General features: G+C 37.2%; 1 protein-coding gene and 1 non-coding gene across 3 annotated transcripts in view; both read right to left on the bottom strand.

The window, feature by feature from the left end:
* CDKL5 (cyclin dependent kinase like 5) overlaps positions 1-20,345 on the bottom strand; it is a 185,359-nt gene that overhangs the window by 119,353 nt on the left and 45,661 nt on the right. For both annotated transcript variants that reach the window (XM_027962883.3, XM_060407647.1), the window contains exon 2: positions 3,154-3,383. In XM_027962883.3, the coding sequence (XP_027818684.1) occupies positions 3,154-3,217 (64 nt within the window). In that variant the 5' untranslated portion in view covers positions 3,218-3,383. The remainder of the gene's footprint in view (positions 1-3,153; positions 3,384-20,345) is intronic.
* TRNAC-ACA (transfer RNA cysteine (anticodon ACA)) lies at positions 13,214-13,285 on the bottom strand. The gene has a single exon. It is a non-coding gene; the product is annotated as a tRNA-Cys (tRNA).

The following is a 20,345-nucleotide window of genomic DNA, read 5'->3' as shown; positions in this document are numbered from 1 at the left end:
CCTTTGACAAAATTCAACATCCATTTATGATAAAAACTCTCCAGAAAGCAGGAATAGAAGGAACATATCTCAACATAATAAAAGCTATCTATGACAAACCCACAGCAAACATTATCCTCAATGGTGAAAAATTGAAAGCATTTCCCTAAAGTCAGGAACAAGACAAGGGTGTCCACTTTCACCGCTACTATTCAACATAGTTCTGGAAGTTTTGGCCACAGCAATCAGAGCAGAAAAAGAAATAAAAGGAATCCAAATTGGAAAAGAAGAAGTAAAACTCTCACTGTTTGCAGATGACATGATCCTCTACATGGAAAACCCTAAAGACTCCACCAGAAAATTACTAGAGCTAATCAATGAATATAGTAAAGTTGCAGGATATAAAATCAACACACAGAAATCCCTTGCATTCCTATACACGAATAATGAGAAAGTAGAAAAAGAAATTAAGGAAACAATTCCATTCACCATTGCAACGAAAAGAATAAAATACTTAGGAATATATCTACCTAAAGAAACTAAAGACCTATATATAGAAAACTATAAAACACTGATGAAAGAAATCAAAGAGGACACTAATAGATGGAGAAATATACCATGTTCATGGATTGGAAGAATCAATATAGTGAAAATGAGTATACTACCCAAAGCAATTTACAAATTCAATGCAATCCCTATCAAGCTACCAGCCACATTTTTCACAGAACTAGAACAAATAATTTCAAGATTTGTGTGGAAATACAAAAACCTCGAATAGCCAAAGCAATCTTGAGAAAGAAGAATGGAACTGGAGGAATCAACTTGCCTGACTTCAGGCTCTACTACAAAGCCACAGTCATCAAGACAGTATGGTACTGGCACAAAGACAGACATATAGATCAATGGAACAAAATAGAAAGCCCAGAGATAAATCCACACACATATGGACACCTTATCTTTGACAAAGGAGGCAAGAATATACAATGGAGTAAAGACAATCTCTTTAACAAGTGGTGCTGGGAAAACTGGTCAACCACTTGTAAAAGAATGAAACTAGATCACTTTCTAACACCGCACACAAAAATAAACTCAAAATGGATTAAAGATCTAAATGTAAGATCAGAAACTATAAAACTCCTAGAGGAGAACATAGGCAAAACACTCTCAGACATAAATCACAGCAGGATCCTCTATGATCCACCTCCCAGAATGCTGGAAATAAAAGCAAAAATAAACAAATGGGATCTAATTAAAATTAAAAGCTTCTGCACAACAAAGGAAAATATAAGCAAGGTGAAAAGACAGCCTTCTGAATGGGAGAAAATAATAGCAAATGAAGCAACTGACAAACAACTAATCTCAAAAATATACAAGCAACTTCTGCAGCTCAACTCCAGAAAATAAACGACCCAATCAAAAATGGGCCAAAGAACTAAATAGACATTTCTCCAAAGAAGACATACGGATGGCTAACAAACACATGAAAAGATGCTCAACATCACTCATTATTAGAGAAATGCAAATCAAAACCACAATGAGGTACCACTTCACACCAGTCAGAATGGCTGCGATCCAAAAATCTGCAAGCAATAAATGCTGGAGAGGGTGTGGAGAAAAAGGAACCCTCCTACACTGTTGGTGGGAATGCAAACTAGTACAGCCACTATGGAGAACAGTGTGCAGATTCCTTAAAAAATTGCAAATAGAACTACCTTATGACCCAGCAATCCCACTGCTGGGCATACACACCGAGGAAACCAGAATGGAAAGAGACACATGTACCCCAATGTTCATCGCAGCACTGTTTATAATAGCCAGGACATGGAAACAACCTAGATGCCCATCAGCAGATGAATGGATAAGAAAGCTGTGGTACATATACACAATGGAGTATTACTCAGCCGTTAAAAAGAATTCATTTGAATCAGTTCTGATGAGATGGATGAAACTGGAGCCGATTATACAGAGTGAAGTAAGCCAGAAAGAAAAACACCAATATAGTATACTAACACATATATATGGAATTTAGGAAGATGGCAATGACGACCCTGTATGCAAGACAGGGAAAGAGACACAGATGTGTATAACGGACTTTTGGACTCAGAGGGAGAGGGAGAGGGTGGGATGATTTGGGAGAATGACATTCTAACATGTATACCATCATGTGAATTGAATCGCCAGTCTATGTCTGACGCAGGATGCAGCATGCTTGGGGCTGGTGCATGGGGATGACCCAGAAAGATGTTATGGGGAGGGAGGTGGGAGGGGGGTTCATGTTTGGGAATGCATGTAAGAATTAAAGATTTTAAAATTTAAAAAATAAAAAAATAATAAATTAAAAAAATAAAATAAAATAAAATAAAATTAATAGTAAATAAGACATTGAGAATGAATTTTATCTACATAATGAATACCAATGAAAAAGACGAAAAGGAGCTAGGTGAAGAAAAAAAGGATCCTTTTTTTTTTTTTTGTCTTCAAACTTCACATCTTGAAGCAAATATGTAATGATTACACAATATTTTAATTGTTTCTAGTTATTTGAAAAGGATTTAACAACTTAATATTAAAATCCAGAACTATGCTGTTGACATAGGTAAATTGTAAAACTTCTTTTGAAATTCAAAATACACTCGAAAATTCTGAAATACCAATACTTTTGTAACAATGCTTTAAAGATATAAAGAAATCATAATTATAATAACTTATACTATTAAAAGAATCATTTATAAAAATCTCCAAAAAGTTATCGTTAAGAGCAAAAATTACAAAAAAAGAAATTAGGAAGATTTATGAAAAAACAAATTACCATATTTCATCAAATTGATGATGTCATTGATTATAAGTATTATTTTATGTACTACTAGGAAAGAAAAAGTTCTGCCAATTAAACCATGACATGCTACTGATTGTAACACACATCCTGATTTCAGAGATGTTAAAATATGACCAAATCGTGAGGCTCAGAATTTATAAAATGTGGTTTGTCATTCTCATAGACAAATAGAAGTTATTAATTCATTTATTTCTCATGCATTAAGTAAAATTTAACTTATATAAATTTTGAGTTAGTCAAAATAACCCTAGCTGACATAATAGAATTTGAACTAATAACTTTTTTGGTGGTAGATATAATTGCACATTGCTCAAAACCTCAAAGAATGTTAAACTTACCTTCACCTACAACCCCAAGGATCTCAAATTTATTCATCACATTACCAATGTTAGGAATCTTCATGAAGACAAACTCCTCTTTAGATGCAAGCCACAGAACATGGCATCAAAGAAGAACTTCTAAGAAAGTTGTACAGTAAGTAGAACAAAAAATGTCCGAAGGAAGAAATATTCACAGGTTGGCAGGAACTTTCACATATTTGTCCTAATGTGAATTATTAAATGATTTCCTGAAAAAAACAAACACAATTAAAAGTCATAAATTTTATTTCTCAGTACTCTAATAACCTATCCAATCTTTTCGTACAGTTATTTTAAAACCACGTTGTTTCATATGCTACTACTACTACTACTAATAATAATAGGAGGGAAGTACCCAAAATGAAACACAATCAAAAAAATGTACTTAACTATATTTGAAATGAATACTATAACTGCAAGGAACGAGCCCGGGCAGGGAAAAGAATTAACCCCAGGCAACTTTTGAAAGGGGTTCCCAGGTGGCTTAGTGGTAAAGAATACACTGCCAAAGCAGGAGATGTGAGTTCGATTCCTGGGTTGGGAAGATCCCCTGGAGAAGGAAATGGCAATCCACTCCAGTATTCTTGCCAGGAGAATTCCATGGACAGAGGATCCTGGTGGACTACAGTCCATGGGGTCACAGAGTCAGACATTACTGAGCAAGTGAGCACACACACACAACTTTTGCAAACAGTATTTTAACTACATACTTTCCTTGAGTTAAAGAAATATAAACAAACAAAAAAAGAAATATAAACAAATATTACACTCAGTTATTTTTTACAGAGATGTGAAACTTCTTTATGTATATTCTAGAATTAAGCAAATAAGTAAACATACTGTGGATAATGTGGGTTTTGTCTCATTCTCATAAAAGGAAGTTACAAATATGAAAATTGGGAAAGCTTGGAATTAAGAGTTAATCATGTAAGGTCAGTTATTAATATAAAGAGATAAAGAAATAGATATAAATGTGTATGTAAATTACATATACACATACATTCTTCTAAAAGGGTAAAACATGAATCTAACCATAGGCAGCAACAGACAAGCCCAAACTGAGGAATATTCTACTCAATAACTGGCCTGTATTCTTTAAAAATGTCTATGTCATGAAACATAAGAAACGACTAAGCAACTGTTCCAGAAAAGAAGATTAAGAGTCATGATAACTAAATATAATGCATGATCTTGGACTGGATGCTAGATAAGAAAAAATTTTTTTTTGCTATAAAGGGTAAATGATAAAACTTAAAAGTCTACAGATTAGATAATGAAGTGAAAGTCGCTCAGTCGTGTCCTACTCTTTGCAACCCCATGGACTGTAATCCATGGAATTCTCCAGGCCAGAATACTGCAATGGGTAGCCTTTCCCTTCTCCAGGGGATCTTCCCAACCCAGGGAGCGAAGCCAGGTCTCCCACATTGCAGGCGAATTCTTTACCAGCTGAACCACAAGGGAAGCCCACAGATTAGATAATACTGTATCAATTATAATCTTTTTTTGACAATAGTAAGGCGGTTACATAAAACAATCCTCTTATTTTAAGAAATGACAAGATGAGTGGTGATCCAAAGGTACAAGTTTTCTGGTTATAAAATGAGCAAGTCCTAGGGATGCAATGTACAACATGGTGAATATAGTTAATAATACTCTACTGTATATTTGAAAGTGGCTAAGAGTAAATCTTGGGCTTCCCTGGTGGCTCAGAGGGTAAAGCATCTGCCCGTGATATGGAAGACCCAGGTTCGATCCCTGGGTTGGGAAGATCCCCTGGAGAAGGAAATGGCAACCCACTCCAGTATTTTTGTCTGGAGAATCCCATGGACAGAGGAGCCTGGTGGCCTACAGTCCAGGGGATCGCAAAGAGTCGGACACGACTGAGCGACTACACTAAATCTTAAGTGCTCTTCACAAGAAAGAATACATAACTATGTGTGGTGATGGATGATAAGCAGACTTATGTGATCCTTTTGTAATATATACAAATATGAAATCATTATGCTATACACTTGGAACCAATGTTATATGTCCATTAAATTTTGATAAAGTACAGCCTAAATCTCTAGAACAATCTAATAAAAAGCTTAACAGAAAAAAATAAAAGAATATCAAAGTTCTTAGAGATAATTTGCAAGTTACACCAATTCAGAAAAAAATACATATGTAGATACAGAGGAAGAGAAACAGAAAAAATGATAAAGTAAATATTATAAAATGTTTACATTTGGGAGATCTGGGTCAAGACTCTATGAAACAGGAAATTCTTTACATGATCTTTACAATTTAAAATCTGAAATTATTTTGAAATACTTTTTTGCTTAAAAAAAAAAAAAACCTATACTATCTTTAAGAAGAACAGTTGTATCAACATAAAGTACTGGTTTAAAAGGAAGAAATAAATCTAAACCAGTAAAGAAATTTTCTTTGCTGCTTATGAAATCTGAAACTTAATAAATTTGAGTATCCTATGTGATATAAAGTACTGACACAAAAAGTGGCCGTTTTATATACTAATGGTAGGAATGTAAATCTAAAGAGAAATATGTCCATAATTAAATGTCTTTTAAATGTTCATATCTTGATAAAAGTATCTGAAAAAACCTATAATATCATTCTTAAGTGTGGAATATTTAGATATAGCCCTTTTAAAAATTAAGAACATGACAAGAAATTCTGTTATTAATACTTATTAACATTACTATTAAACATTATCCTGGTGGGTTCCAGACAGCTCAGTAAGTCAAAAAAAATAAATAAATAAAGGAATAAACTATATAGGACTGGAAAGAGAAAACCAGAATTTACAGATATTATTGTTTATATGAAACATGTATAATATCATATATGAAATGAATCACCAATCCAGGTTCGATGCATGATACTGGATGCTTGGGGCTGGTGCACCGAGACGACCCAGAGGGATGGTATGGGGAGGGAGGAGGGTTCAGGATGGGGAACATGTGTATACCTGTGGCGGATTCATGTTGATGTATGGCAAAACCAATACAATATTGTAAAGTAATTAACCTCCAATTAAAATAAATAAATTTATATTTAAAAAAATTTTGAAAAGAAATAGCAAAACAAACAAAAAAAAAGAAAATGCAAAGGAATCTAAAAATTATTAGAATTATAAGTGTTAGCAAGCTAAATATAAACTCAGTATACAAATATCAACTGTATTTGTAAACATCAAAAAGAAACAGAAAATGTAAGTTTTAAAAATCATCTTTACAACAAAAAAGACACTTAGGACTTAACAAAAAAGATGCTTAAGACCTCTATTCAAATATATATTATATATATACACATGTGTACATACATATATACATGTGTATACACATACATATATATACATGTGTATACATATATACACATATACATAAGCATATATATATCACATATATGTGTGTACTTATGTGTATATATATGTAAAGTTTATTGAAAGTCATTAAAGATTACCTAGATCAATGAAGTTTTTCCAATTTTAAGGCTAATGGATATCAATTATCTCTATATCAATCTATACAGGCAATGCAATTTCAATCAGAATCCCAAGAGTTTTCTGAGGAATTACAGTAAGCTGATTCTAAAATATATATGGAAGAGCAGAATTCCAAGTACAGCCAATACTCTTCCAAATAAGAAAAATAAGAAGGCTCAGCCTTGAGGGGAGGGTCTGGCAAGATACTCTCTACCAAATATACTGAGAGTTAGAACTGAGCTATAAAAATTAAGACAGGGTGGTCTAGGCAGAGAGAGACAAAATAGCCAGTGGAACTGACATGAGAGCTTGGAAGTAGGCCATACTTTAATATCCCTATAGTCCACACTCACCTCTGTGTTACTTCTCTGCTCAAAATCCTCCAGTGGCCTCCCATATCATTAAGAGTGAAAGTCAAAGTCCACATAAGCCATCAGGTCTTAATCTCCTCTCCTCTGATGTCATCTCTGACTCTTCTTTCCCTTGATTGTTCCACTCCAGTCACACTGACCTCCTTCCAGCTCAATATATATCAAAGTCACAGTGGTCCCTAATGCTAAATATTTGTCACTGTAACACTTTAGATCAGATTTTTTATTGTCTGACTTTTCATTCAATATTTACCAAAATCGTTTTTGAAAAAAGGCAAGAGAAAGCAAACACAACACTTATTTCAGAAAACAACTTTAATTCAATGGAACCACACATTTTAAAAGGATGACTGTGACATTTAGAGAAAATGATGTCACAATTTCAAATATTTTCAAGAAATAAACATTTGTTCTATTCATTCATTTATTAAACAAAAAAATTACTAAGACTGTCTAACATGACTCAGAGAAAGAGTAAATAAGACAAGAGACAGTTGTGAATAAGATAGGCAAAATCCTTGCCCTCATGGTGCTTCACATTTTACTAAGGGGGGAAAAATGCAAGATTATTATCAGATAATGATACATGTTATGAAGGGAGAAACAAGGAGTGATTACTCAAAGAGGCCCCTCTACAAAGGTGACACTTGAAGTGGAATATCACTAACAGGAAGGAGCCAACATATGAAGATCTAAGTCAGTCACTTTCCAGGTAAAAGATGTGCAGAGTGTTTCTGAGAATGAATCATTCTTTTCTATGGCTGATTTGGAAGAACACCCAGGAAACAATAAATATTCCACTCTCTGTCAAGAATGGTACAGCTCATTTTAAAGGAAACTAGGGAAAAAAATTAAGTCATTCCTATTAAGAAAACTCAGCACCCACAAAAGTTATATATGTAAGTATATATAAAGATCATTTGGTCCCACCTATTCTCTATGCAAATCAAGTAATGTAAACCCTGGGAATCAGAATTTAAATGTGAGTAAATATGTAACACAGGTGTCAAGAACAGTCTTTTAACTCCCAATATTCAAATTGATCCACATGTTCAAGCTGGATTTAGAAAAGGCAGAGGAACCAGAGATCAAACTGCCAATATCTGCTGGATCATAGAAAAAGCAAGAGAGTCCCAGAAAAACATCTACTTCTGCATTATTGACTACGCCAAAGCCTTTAACTGTATGGATCACAACAAACTGTGGAAAATTCTTAAAGAGATGGGAATACCAGACCACCTGAAATGCTTCCTAGAAATCTGTATGCAGGTCAAGAAGAAACAGTTAGAACTGGACAAGGAACAACAGACTGGTTCCAAATTGGGAAAGGAGTACATCAAGACTGTATATTGTCACCTTGCTTATTTAACTTCTATACAGAGTATATCATGCAAAATGCTGGGGTGGATGAAGGACAAGCTGGAATCAAGATCACTCGGAGAAATATCAATAACCTCAGAAATGCAGATGACACCACCCTTATGGCAGAAAGAAAAGAAGAACTAACAAGCCTCTTGATGAAAGTGAAAGAGGAGTGAAAAAGTTGGCTTAAAACTCAACATTCCGAAAACTAAGATCATGGCATCCAGTCCCATTACTTCATGACAAATAAATAGAAGGGGAAACAATGGAAACAGTGAGAAACTTTATTTCCTTGGGCTCCAAAACCACTGCAGATGGTGACTGCAGCCACGAAATTAAAAGACACTTGCTCCTTGGAAGAAAAGGTATGACCAACCTAGACAGCATATTTAAAAGCAGAGACATTACTTTACCAACAAAGGTCCATCTAGTCAAGGCTATAGTTTTTCCAGTGGTCATGTATGGATGTGAGAGTTGGACTATAAAGAAAGCTGAGCGCCAAAGAATTGATGCTTTTGAACTGTGGTGTTGGAGAAGACTCTTGAGAGTCCCTTGGACTGCAAGGAATTCCAACCAGTCCATTCTAAAGGAAATCAGTCCTGAATATTCACTGGAAGGCCTGATGCTGAAGCTGAAACTCCAGTGCTTTGGCCACCTGATGCAAAGAACTGACTCAATGGAAAAGACTCTGATGCTGGAAAAGACTGAAGGCAGGAGGAGAAGGGGACCACAGAGGATGAGATGGTTGAGTGGCATCACCGACTCGATGGACATGAGTTTGAGTAAGCTCCGGGAGTCGGTGATGGACAGGGAAGCCTGGCATGCTGCAGTCCATGGGGTCACAAAGAGTCAGACACAACTGAGCGACTGAACTGAACTGAATTCAAATTGAGGGAAAAACTTAAAGCCAAATTGGATTTAACTACAATTTTATATGAATAATACTGATTAATTTTTCAAGGCCTTAAAAACTCAGACACTTCAGCTTCAAGTAACTAAATACCGTGGATGAAATGTCCTTTTGAGAACAAATACAAATGCTGGAGGGAATATTTCTAAGAACAGCCTAAAAATCCCCAAGACTGAAGGTTATGAAGAATTACCTGGCTGATATCAAGGCAAAGGAATAGAACTCAGCGAGGTAATCCAAATCATCCAAAACAATTTTAGCTCACAGACACTTGAAGGAAGATTCAGAAAAATAGGGAGAAAAACAGGTTTGCTCTTGAAACTCATAAATCCAGGGGCAAGAAAGTCAAAGGTAAAAGTGTTTCAAAAGAAGAAAGTATGATAAGCATCACTCACTTGAAGCTGAAACCCCAAGAGCTATACTCTTAGGATAAAGGAAACCAGAAAGAAATCAGTCCCAGAACAGACCTGAATGATAGCTTTATGTCACCTGAGTGACCTAAATAAACCTCTAAGTGTCCCTTGGATTGAGGTGGTCCCACATTCAGATGGTTAGTGCCAACAGTTATCTGCTTGAAAGGGGTAGCAGTAGGTGGTAGGGTGCAGGGTGTGGGGGCAGTTGGCAGGAGGGTAACAAGAATGCAGCCATCATAATATTGCTACAGATAATTTCTCATTTAGCTCATGCAATACATAATCAAAGATAACAAGATACACATAACATTAACAAGAACAGAAATGACCAAAACAGAAAATGCCCCAGAAAATTTATAATATCAGGATTATCAGACCTAGACTGTGAGACAACTATAGAGTTGAATGAATAAAAACCCAAGGGTTGAACATTTTGACAGAACTGGGAGGTCCGCAAGGTAGAACAAACTGGGGAAAGAAATTAGAATTCCAGAACTGGAAAACAGAATACCACCAAGGGAACTCAACACAGACAGCATAAAAGGTATACATAATACTTTCATTTTTAAAACTTAAACAAATGAAAAGAACTGTAGAATATCTTTCTTCCCCCAAGCACACACAGCACATTTATAAAAACTGATAATGTGCTAGGCTGAAATGCAATTCAAAGCAAATTACAAGGATTTAGTCCAAGGATGTTCTCTCTCCACAGTGCATGTACTCAACAAATTAGTCACAAAAGAAAGAATTAAGAAATATTCATATGTTTGCTCAGACAGTAAAGAATCCACCTGCAATGCAGGAGACCCAGATTCAATCCCTCAGTCTGGAAAATCCCCTGGAGGAGGTAATGGCTACCCACTCCAGTATTCTTGCCTGGAGAAGAACATGGATAGAGGAGCCTGGCAGGCTACAGCGGGTAAAGTTTCAAAGAGTCAGACACGACGGAGTGACTAACACTTTCACTTTTCATCCATATGTTTAGAAATCAATAAATAACATTCTTAAAATAATTCATGTCAGTCAAAGAAGAAATCACAATAAAAATTTAAAAATAAAAATACAAATTCATTAGAAATTAATGCTTAGGGAGGTAATCAAACCCTTATAAATGCATATATCACAAAATATAAAAAATAAACTAAGAATCAATCTCAAGAGGTTGTTTTTTTTTAAAGAACAGTAAAATAAATCCAAAGAAAATATAAAGAAAGAAATAAGAGCAGAAGTTCATGAAATAGAAAACACACAAAAATAGAGAGATCAAAAAGAGCTGGATCTCAACTTTGTAACTAATCAAGGACAAAGGAGAACTCAGCCCCAGTCAACACACTAAACTCTAGCTTTCTATCAGTATTACGTTAAGCAGAGAACCCAGCCATACCATCCCAGTCTTCTGATTTACAGAACTGTGAGGTAATATATGGGTGCTGTTTTAAGCAACTAAGCTTGTAGTGTTGTTGCTGTTGGAAAGTCACTCAGTCTGTCCAACTCTTTGCAACCCCGTGGACTGCAGCACACCAGGCTCCCCTGTCCTTCACTATCTCTTAGTTTCCTCAAATTCACATCCATTCAGTTGGTGATGCTGTCTAACCATCTCATCCTCTGCCACCCCCTTCTCCTTTTGCCCTCAATCTTTCCCAGCATCAGGGTCTTTTCCAGTGAGTGGGCTCTTCACATCAGGTGGCCAAAGGATTAGAACTTCAGCTTTAGCATCAGTCCTTCCAGTGAATATTCATGGTTGATTTCTTTAGGATAGACTGGTTTGACTCCTTTCAGTCCAAAGGCCTCTCAAGAGTCTTCTCTAGCACTAAAGTTCAAAAGCATCAACTCTTCGGCACTCAGCCTTTCTTATGGGCCAGCTCTTACGTCTGTACATGACTACAGAAAAACCATAGCTTTAACTATATGGACCTCTGTCAACAAAGTGATCTGTCTGCTTTTTAACACACTAAGTTTGTCATAGCTTTCCTTCCAAGGAGCAAGTGTCTTCTCATTTCACGGCAGCAGTCACTGTCCCCAGTGATTTTGGAGCCCAAATAAATAAAATCTGTCATTTCTTCTACTTTTCCCCTTCTATTTACCATGAAGTGATGGGACTGGATGCCATGATCTTAGATTTTTGAATGTTGAGTTTTAACCCAGCTTTTTCACTCTTCTCTTTCACCTGTATCAAGAGGCTCTTTAGTTCTTCCTTGCTTTCTGCCATTAGAGTGGCATCATCTCCATATCCTAGGTTGTTGATATTTCTCAGAGCAATCTTGATTTCATTTATACACAGTTTTATAACAGGTAAAGCTGAACTACAAACTATATCAGCTAGATATGCATATATAAGTGGTAAATCTATTTAAAAAATAAGTAATCAAAGAAGTGTCTCTTTTAAAAATGAGGATATTAATTAGCTCCAGGGAGGAGTTGAGACTGATAACATAAGAGGGCTTTCTGGGACACTGGTAATATTCTATTTCTTGACCTGAGTGACAGCTAAATATACATTAGAGTGTAAATTTGTTTTACCTACTTCTGTGTTGCATTTCACAATAAAATAAGGTTTTAACAAGTCAAAAATAATTCTGATAATGACATCATACATAAATAGTTTCATGGCATTTATATGGAGGCAAAAGATAATTTTTATCAAAGATAGAGCATTTCAATATTACATCAATCAAAAAAAAAGTTTAATTGAACTCTCTCTCTCTCCAGACTCCATATAATCCCATGTGTCTAGTGTTGGGTATCAACAGCAAAACCAAAAACTCCCAGTGACAGATCATCTGAATGATGACCACACTCCAAAATCACATGCCAGATGAGGAGCTGGTGAGGAAACTGGACAAGATATGCCTCAATGAGAGATGACTGGCATCCCAATGTGTGAAAACTCCTTGAAAAAGAGGGAATCAAGCAGGTGATTTGGGTTATTTCAGGGGGAATAACTAAGATCAGTGGTAGTAAAGTGGTAAAAAGCAGACATACCAGTGCAGTAGTGATTTGGACAATGATGAACCATTAATGGTTATTCATTCTATAAATATCTGTCAGACACCTACACTGGGCCAGCCCACCAGAGATGCTTCAGGAGACAAACAGCCCCTGCTCCCATAGAGACAATGAGGAGACAGACAATAAACAAACAAACATGATCATTCCAGATAGTGACAATTATTATGAAGGAAAGAAAACAGTCATATGGTAGAGAGTTTTGGAGATTGAAAGGGGCAGGGGGGTGGGCAGGTAGATAAGGTAGTCTGCGAAAGGCCTGTATGGGGAGGTGAAATTTCACTGAAATCTGCTTAATGTCAAGAAGCAAGTCATGGGAACAGGGATGTGAGAAGAGCATTCAAGGCAATACAGAGTCTTGAAGTGAAGTCACTCAGTTGTGTCTGACTCTGCTTCCCCATGGACGTAGCCTGCCAGGCTCCTCTGTCCATGGGATTTCCCAGGCGAGAATACTGGAGTGGGTTGCCATTTCCTTCTCCGGGGGATCTTCCCAACCCAGGAATCGAACCTGGGTCTCCAGCATTGTAGGCAGATGCTTTACCGTCTGAGCCACCAGGGAAGTCACAGAGTCTTAGAGAGCTTGATAAATTCAAGAAACAGAGAAGATCTGTAATCCAAAGCACAGAAGGCTAGCAGGGGACCTGCGGGGGGCAGGAAGAGGCCACTGAAAGCAGTTTAGCCTGGCCATGCCAGAAAAGTCATGTACAAGAGTCATGCACTAAAGTAGATGTCCTCTAAGGTCCCTTCCAATAAAAACATTGTAAAATCTCTCAAAAATTGTTTGAGATTTTGATTACTATTATTTTGTAAATAACAGAATGATTTTTTAAGTGTATTTGTCTTTAGCTCAGTTGGTTAAGAACCTGCCTGCAATGCAAGAGACCCGAGTTTAATTCCTGTGTTGGGAAGATCCCCTGGAGAAGGAACTGGCAACCCACTCCAGTATTCTTGCCTGGGAAATCTCATGGACAGAGAAGCCTGGTGGGCTACAGTCCATGGGGTCGCAAAGTCAGACACAACTAAATGACTAAACCCCCATCTTGAACTAAGAAATACACCTAAATTTAAGCAATCTTGTCTCTGCATTGGCAAGTATATACCTACAAGAACTGAGAGAAATGTAAGGCTTATAATGTATTTCACATATTACTAGTATTGAATTTAAGGGCTGCCTGAGCCTTAAATGTTTCCTTTGTTGCTGAAATTATAATCTTCATCTCAATGGGTCTTTTCTTCTGAAAGAAAGAAAGTACAAAATCAGATGAATCATGAGTTTTGTTTTCATTTCTGGCATTGTCTTTATACATACAAATGAGAGAATCATTTTGTCACTGAAACTGGACAGGAATGATGTGGTACACAACAAAACTTCTGCTATAATAAGAGAGTTCAAATGGTTTCAAATTTGAAACTCATGATCCATGTATGGAAAGAAATCGTTTCCATGGAAAGCACACCCTTATGATAAAACACCCTACTCTCTTACAGAGAATTCTCCATATTGACTATAGGTAAAGAGATAATGCACTCCTACTTAGTTTTCTTCCTAAATAGGACCATCTGACACAATAAATAGGACCTTCATTTTGCTTTATTCCTCCAATAGTGAAGTTATCAATCCATTCTCTGTAATTCAGTTCTCATAATTAAATCAAACTGATATTTGACTATCATGAGTAATATACACACAGTTTAATAGAATAAAAATTTCTAATTGTGAAACATGTATCTTGCCTCCCCTTTACCCTTAGGGTCTTTCCACAAGTTAGGGAATCCAATACCAAGTCAATGTATCTCTTACCCAGTTACCTGATATTTCTCCTAGTACTGCCAAGCCTGTTAAAACTCCCAGCCCTTCCTGAGAATCTGAGGACCTCAAGGTTCAGATTTTTAAAAAAGAACTAAACTGGAGTTCACACTAACATTGTACTGTTTAAGAAACACTACTGGTTTAAAGGGTTTTGAAAGCCCTTGCATGAAAATGTATCAATTTTATCATGGTTTTTACTGGTAACTTGCTCTGATCTCTAAATTTAAACAACTGAATTTAGAACAAACTTACAGAAGTTGAGAACCATTTTACTGTGTTGATGTGGATCAGAAAATGTGGTCTGTTATTGTCCTCTACTACTACAATCTTGCAAAATGCCAGGCTGGATGAATCACAAGCTGGAATCAAGACTGCCAGGACAGATATCAACAACTTCAGATATGCAGATGATACCACTCTAATGGCAGAAAGCAAAGAGGAACTAAGGAGACTCTTGATGAGGGTAAAAGAGGAGAGTGAAAAAAGCTGGCTTAAAACTCAACATTCAAAAAACTAAGATCATGGAATCTGGTCCCATCACTTCATGACAAACAGAAGAGGAAAAAGTGGTAACAGTGACAGATTTTATTTTCTTGGGCTCCAAAAGCACTGTGGATGGTGACTGCAGCCATGAAATTAAGACACTTGTTCCTTGGAAGGAAAGCTATGACAAACCTAGACAGTGTATTAAAAAGCAGAGACATCACTTGGTTGACATAGCACCATATAAGCCAAAGCTACGGTTTTACTGTAGTCATGTACGGATGTGAAAGTTGGACCATAAAAATGTCTGAACACTGAAGAACTGCTGCTTTGGAATTGCAGTGCTGGAGAAGCGTCTTGTGGAGAAGGCAGTGGCACCCCACTCCAGTACTCTTGCCTGGCAAATCCCATGGGTGGAGGAGCCTGGTAGGCTGTAGTCCATGGGGTCGCAAAGAGTTGGACACGACTGAGCGACTTCACTTTCACTTTTCACTTTCATGCATTGGAGAAGGAAATGGCAACCCATTCCAGTGTTCTTGCCTGGAGAATCCCAGGGACGGGGGAGCCTGGTGGGCTGCCGTCTATGGGGTCACACAGAGTCAGACACGACTGAAGCAACTTAGCAGCAGCAGCAGCCTCTTGACAGTCTCTTGGACTGTAAGATCAAACCAGTCAATCCTAAAGGAAATCAACTCTGAATATTCATTGGAAGGACTGATGCTGAAGCTGAAGCTCTAATCCTTTGGCCACTTGATTGGAAGAGCAGACTCATTGGAAAAGATCCTGATGCTGGCAAAGACTGAGGGCAAAAGGAGAAGGGGGCAGCAGAGAACAATTTAGTTAGATAGCATCACTGACTCAATGGACATAAATTTGAGCAAACTGTGAGAGATAATGAAGGACAGGGGAGCCTGGTGTGCTACAGTCCATGGGGTTGCAGAGTCAGACATGACTGAGCGACTGGAAAACAACCCCCCCAAAAATTAAAAACAAACAAACCAAAAACCCCTCACCAACCAAATCAACAAAACACACTCTCTTTCCCAGATGGAAAAAAAAGAGAAGGAACCGAAAGCCAAAACCACTGAAGAATACCTACGGATTTCAAATGAATTCAAGACCATTGGCCTACATACATTTCATATCTGAAATGCTTTAAGACTTTGGAGATCAGACTGTGAACCTCAATGGTCTTGGGAAAGCCACAGGGAAAAAAAGAGAACAAAGACTGACCTAGAGCAAATATAGTCATATTTTTTCAGAAAGGGTAAATCAATATATTCTTCAAACTCCAAAGCTGAGAACTTAAAAGTAAGCAATCATTCAATATGTCTTGAGAGTTAACTATATGCCAGGCACAATGACAGACACTGCGAACATACTGGTAAAGAAAATAAAACCCCTTACCTCAGGGAGTTTATCAAAGAATCACACAGTAAGTGTAAATTGCAATATAAGTGCTATGAAAAAGAGATATAAGCTCTACAAGGGCTTGTACAAGTTTTTCTACCTAATTAGGGAGGGTTGGCTTTTCCAGAGAAAAGTTTCAGTGAGCTGAGATCTCCAGGACAATCAGATATAAACTTACAGAGGAGGGATGATTTATGCAAAAATCCCAACTGAGGAGGGAACATGGCAGACAGAAAAGACTCAAAGATAGGAAGGGTTGGGTGGTTAATAACCCAGTACAAGGTGAGGCTGGAAAAAGAGCAAGTTGTTTAAGTAGTTTTATCTTTATCGTGAGACGGAGTCACTGGAGGGTTTTGAACAAGAATGGGAAGTGGGTTTGGGGGTAGAATGACAATCAGATGATTTTCATTTTGAAAAGATCACACAAGCTACAGAGCAGAGAAAGGCTCTGTGCCTCGAAAGGGAGCTATCAATTTGGGGGTATAACAACCAGGGAGCCATTGCAACCACCCAGGTGAAAGGCTAAGGGTGGGATGGACTATAAATAGGTACCCATGAAGACAGACAGATAGAGTCAGGATATATTCGGATAGGAAGCCAATACAGCTGGGAATGGATTAGAGAGGGGAAGTGAGGGAAAAAGAAATCAAAGGTAACTTCTTGGTTTGGCACTTGGGCTCTGAGTAGATGAAGGTTGTTGCTTCTTGATGTGAGGAAAACTAGAAGAGGAGCAGGTTAAGGGAAGGGAAGAAATTCAAGATTCCATTTTAGGCATGTTAAATTTGAGTTTACATATCCATAAAATGAAAAAGGCAAAAATCAAAGGGAAAAGGGAAATTTAAAAATGAGGAAAAGAATCTGCAACTTACATCACAAAAAGGTAAAACCATAACACATAAAAGGAACCTACTGCTCGATAAGAGGAGCAGAAGCCCAATTTTTTAAATGGGCAGTGATATGAACAAATAGTTCCAGAAGAGGAAACACAAACGCCTCTTAAACATATAAAAAGTTACTTGACTTTAGATATAATAAAAACTGAAGATTCAAACTATACTGAGATACAATTTTTCAGATTAGCAAAGACCAAAACTAACATACCATGTTGATGAGAGCAGGAGGGAATTAAGCTTGCTCATATATTGCTGGTGGCAATGTATATATATGATACAATTTTTTGGAAACCATTTGATATCTTTCAAAACTAAAATACATTCTAATGACACAGAAATTATATTTCTAGGAATTTATCCTCAGAAAACAGATACACATATACATGATAAAGATATTTTATTCACTGCAGCATTGTGTGTAAAAGCAGTAAGAATGGAAACTACCTAAATATCAAGAGAGGCCTGGTGAAATGAACTATGGTACATCCATTCAGTTATTTTAAGCTAGAAATGGAAGTTAAATATTTTAATATAGCATTTCAAAAATTTGAAGTTTCTCAATTTATTTTCCAATAAATCAAAATTATGCTTAAAATTCTATTCTAATTAAATACCACTTATATCTGTTTTGTACATTCTTTGATACATGATATATTTGAAAAAGGAGGTCTATGGATGTGAGAGTTGGACTGTGAAGAAAGCTGAGCACCGAAGAATTGATGCTTTTGAACTGTGGTGTTGGAGAAGACTCTTGAGAGTCCCTTGGACTGCAAGGAGATCCAACCAGTCCATCGTAAAGGAGATCAGTCCTGGGTGTTCATTGGAAGGAATGATGCTGAAGCTGAAACTCTAATACTTTGGCCATCTGATGCGAAGAGTTGACTCACTGGAAAAGACTCTGATGCTGGGAGGGATTGGGGGCAGGAGGAAGAGGGGACGACAGAGGATGAGATGGCTGGATGGCATCACCGACTCGATGGACATGAGTTTGGGTAAACTCCAGGAGTTGGTGATGGACAGGGAGGCCTGGCGTGCTGTGATTCATGGGGTCGCAAAGAGTCAGACACAACTGAGCAACTGAACTGATTCCTATTTTTGGAAATTTGAAATATCTACTAATTGAAAAAGATAAAAGTACATGGCAGAGTTTATTGGTCCTGAAGACATCAAATACTTTCAAACACTATCAATAATCTGGAAAATTCACAAAGGTTGTTTCCAGGCTAAACAATGCTATTGCTGTCACAGACTGATGTTATCAATTCTCCAGATTCATGGTAGGCTGAAAATTACATCAGAAAGATTCTAAATCCTGTGTGTCTCTCACCAAGCCAAAGTACCAGCTTCATGGTTGACCTTGCTGCTGCTGCTGCTAAGTCACTTCAGTCGTGTCTGACTCTTAGCGACCCCATGGACTGCAGCCTACCAGGCTCCTCCATCCATGGGATTTTCCAGGCAAGAGTACTGGAGTGGGGTGCCATTGCCTTCTCTGATGGTTGACCTTGACAACTTTCATTTCCTCAGTTAAAAAATAAGGATCCTCTGTTGGAACTCCCACAATTTCATTTCTAAACACTCAGAACCTCTCAAACTGAAAATGAGTGTGAAAATTCTCAATGAAAAATCATCAATTCATAAAGGACCAGTATAAAATATATATATCCTATCTTCTCTCTTTTCATTTTGGCTCCAAATCACTTACCAAGGTTAAGTTTCAAGAGCAATTGAGTAAAATCATTTTAGAACTAGAGAAGGAATGCAGTGATTACCTTTCAAGCCTATTTCAGAAGAACTACAAAACCAGAATAAGTGGAATACTGCTGACCAAACATCTGGTGATTAAGCTATTCCTAGGAGGGTCACTTATTTTAAAGGGAAAAAACAAATAGTAACAAAGACTAGACAGCAGCAACTTTGCAAGGCGTGAAGAGGAAGTCTGGGATATTTTCCAAATGGGTTGGGAGGAAGTTATTTTTATTTACAGATATATTTGTGTCCTATTTAAAATACAGAAGGAACTAAAAAAAAAAAAATCAAGCTTAAGAGCTTGCACTTCCCCAGCTGTTTGTCCTGATAACTTTACAAGGATAAGTAACATCACTTTGGCCAAACAAATAACAGTCAAAATTACAAGCAATTTTATCAAGGCCATTAATTGATGAAAGCATTCAATTAAGTTCAAGAGACTGGAACACATGACTAATAAATAATAATAAAAAAATTAGTATGTTAGAAGAAAAGGAAGGTTCATTCCCTCAAGGACATTATTATTAAAAACAAAACAAGATATGGTTAAGAGGACTCTTGAATTACAGCACTCCCACGTACTAATTTAATAATACGTTGAGCAGTCTCTTGAAGCTTTGGTTTGCTTCCATTTGTAAACTGAGGTTAAGTCACCCTGACACCAAACATGTGGCACCTTTCCAACACCAAATCTCTAATACCTGGGCATGCTACAATCAAACACTAACTGCCCAGAGTTAATTAACATCAGACTCCACAGGTTTAACAGTTCAGTCCCACAAATTTCTGTCACTGTAGATGCCAGTCACAAGTACCTGGTCCCCAGGCCATCTGCACTTCTGTCCTACTTAGCTAAAAAAATGTGGAGGTTCCCACAAACCCTTCCTCAGGTTTGATTAATTCTCTAGAATGACTCAGAACTCAAGAAATGCTTTATTTAAATCATTACTCATTTATTATAGAGGATATAACTCAGGAACAGCCAAACCGAAGAGATGTAAATGGGGTAAAAGGGGTGAAGGGAAGAGGGGCAAAGCCTCCATGCCCTCCTAGGGCATAGCACCTTCCCAGCATTTCAATGTGTCCACCAACCCAGAAGCTCCCCAAAGCCTGTTGTTTAAGAGGTTTTCATGGTGGTTTTATTATGTAGGCACAATTGATTCAATCACTGGCCACTGGCAATTGAGCTCAATCTCTGGCCCCCTCTTCTTCCCAGAAGTGGGGGTAGGATGAGGGGGCTGAAAGTTCTAACCTAACCATGGCTAGTCCTTCTGATG

Source organism: Ovis aries, chromosome X (assembly GCF_016772045.2).
Source record: "Ovis aries strain OAR_USU_Benz2616 breed Rambouillet chromosome X, ARS-UI_Ramb_v3.0, whole genome shotgun sequence".
NCBI lineage: Eukaryota > Metazoa > Chordata > Mammalia > Artiodactyla > Bovidae > Ovis > Ovis aries.
This window is presented reverse-complemented; position numbering and strand designations above follow the sequence as displayed.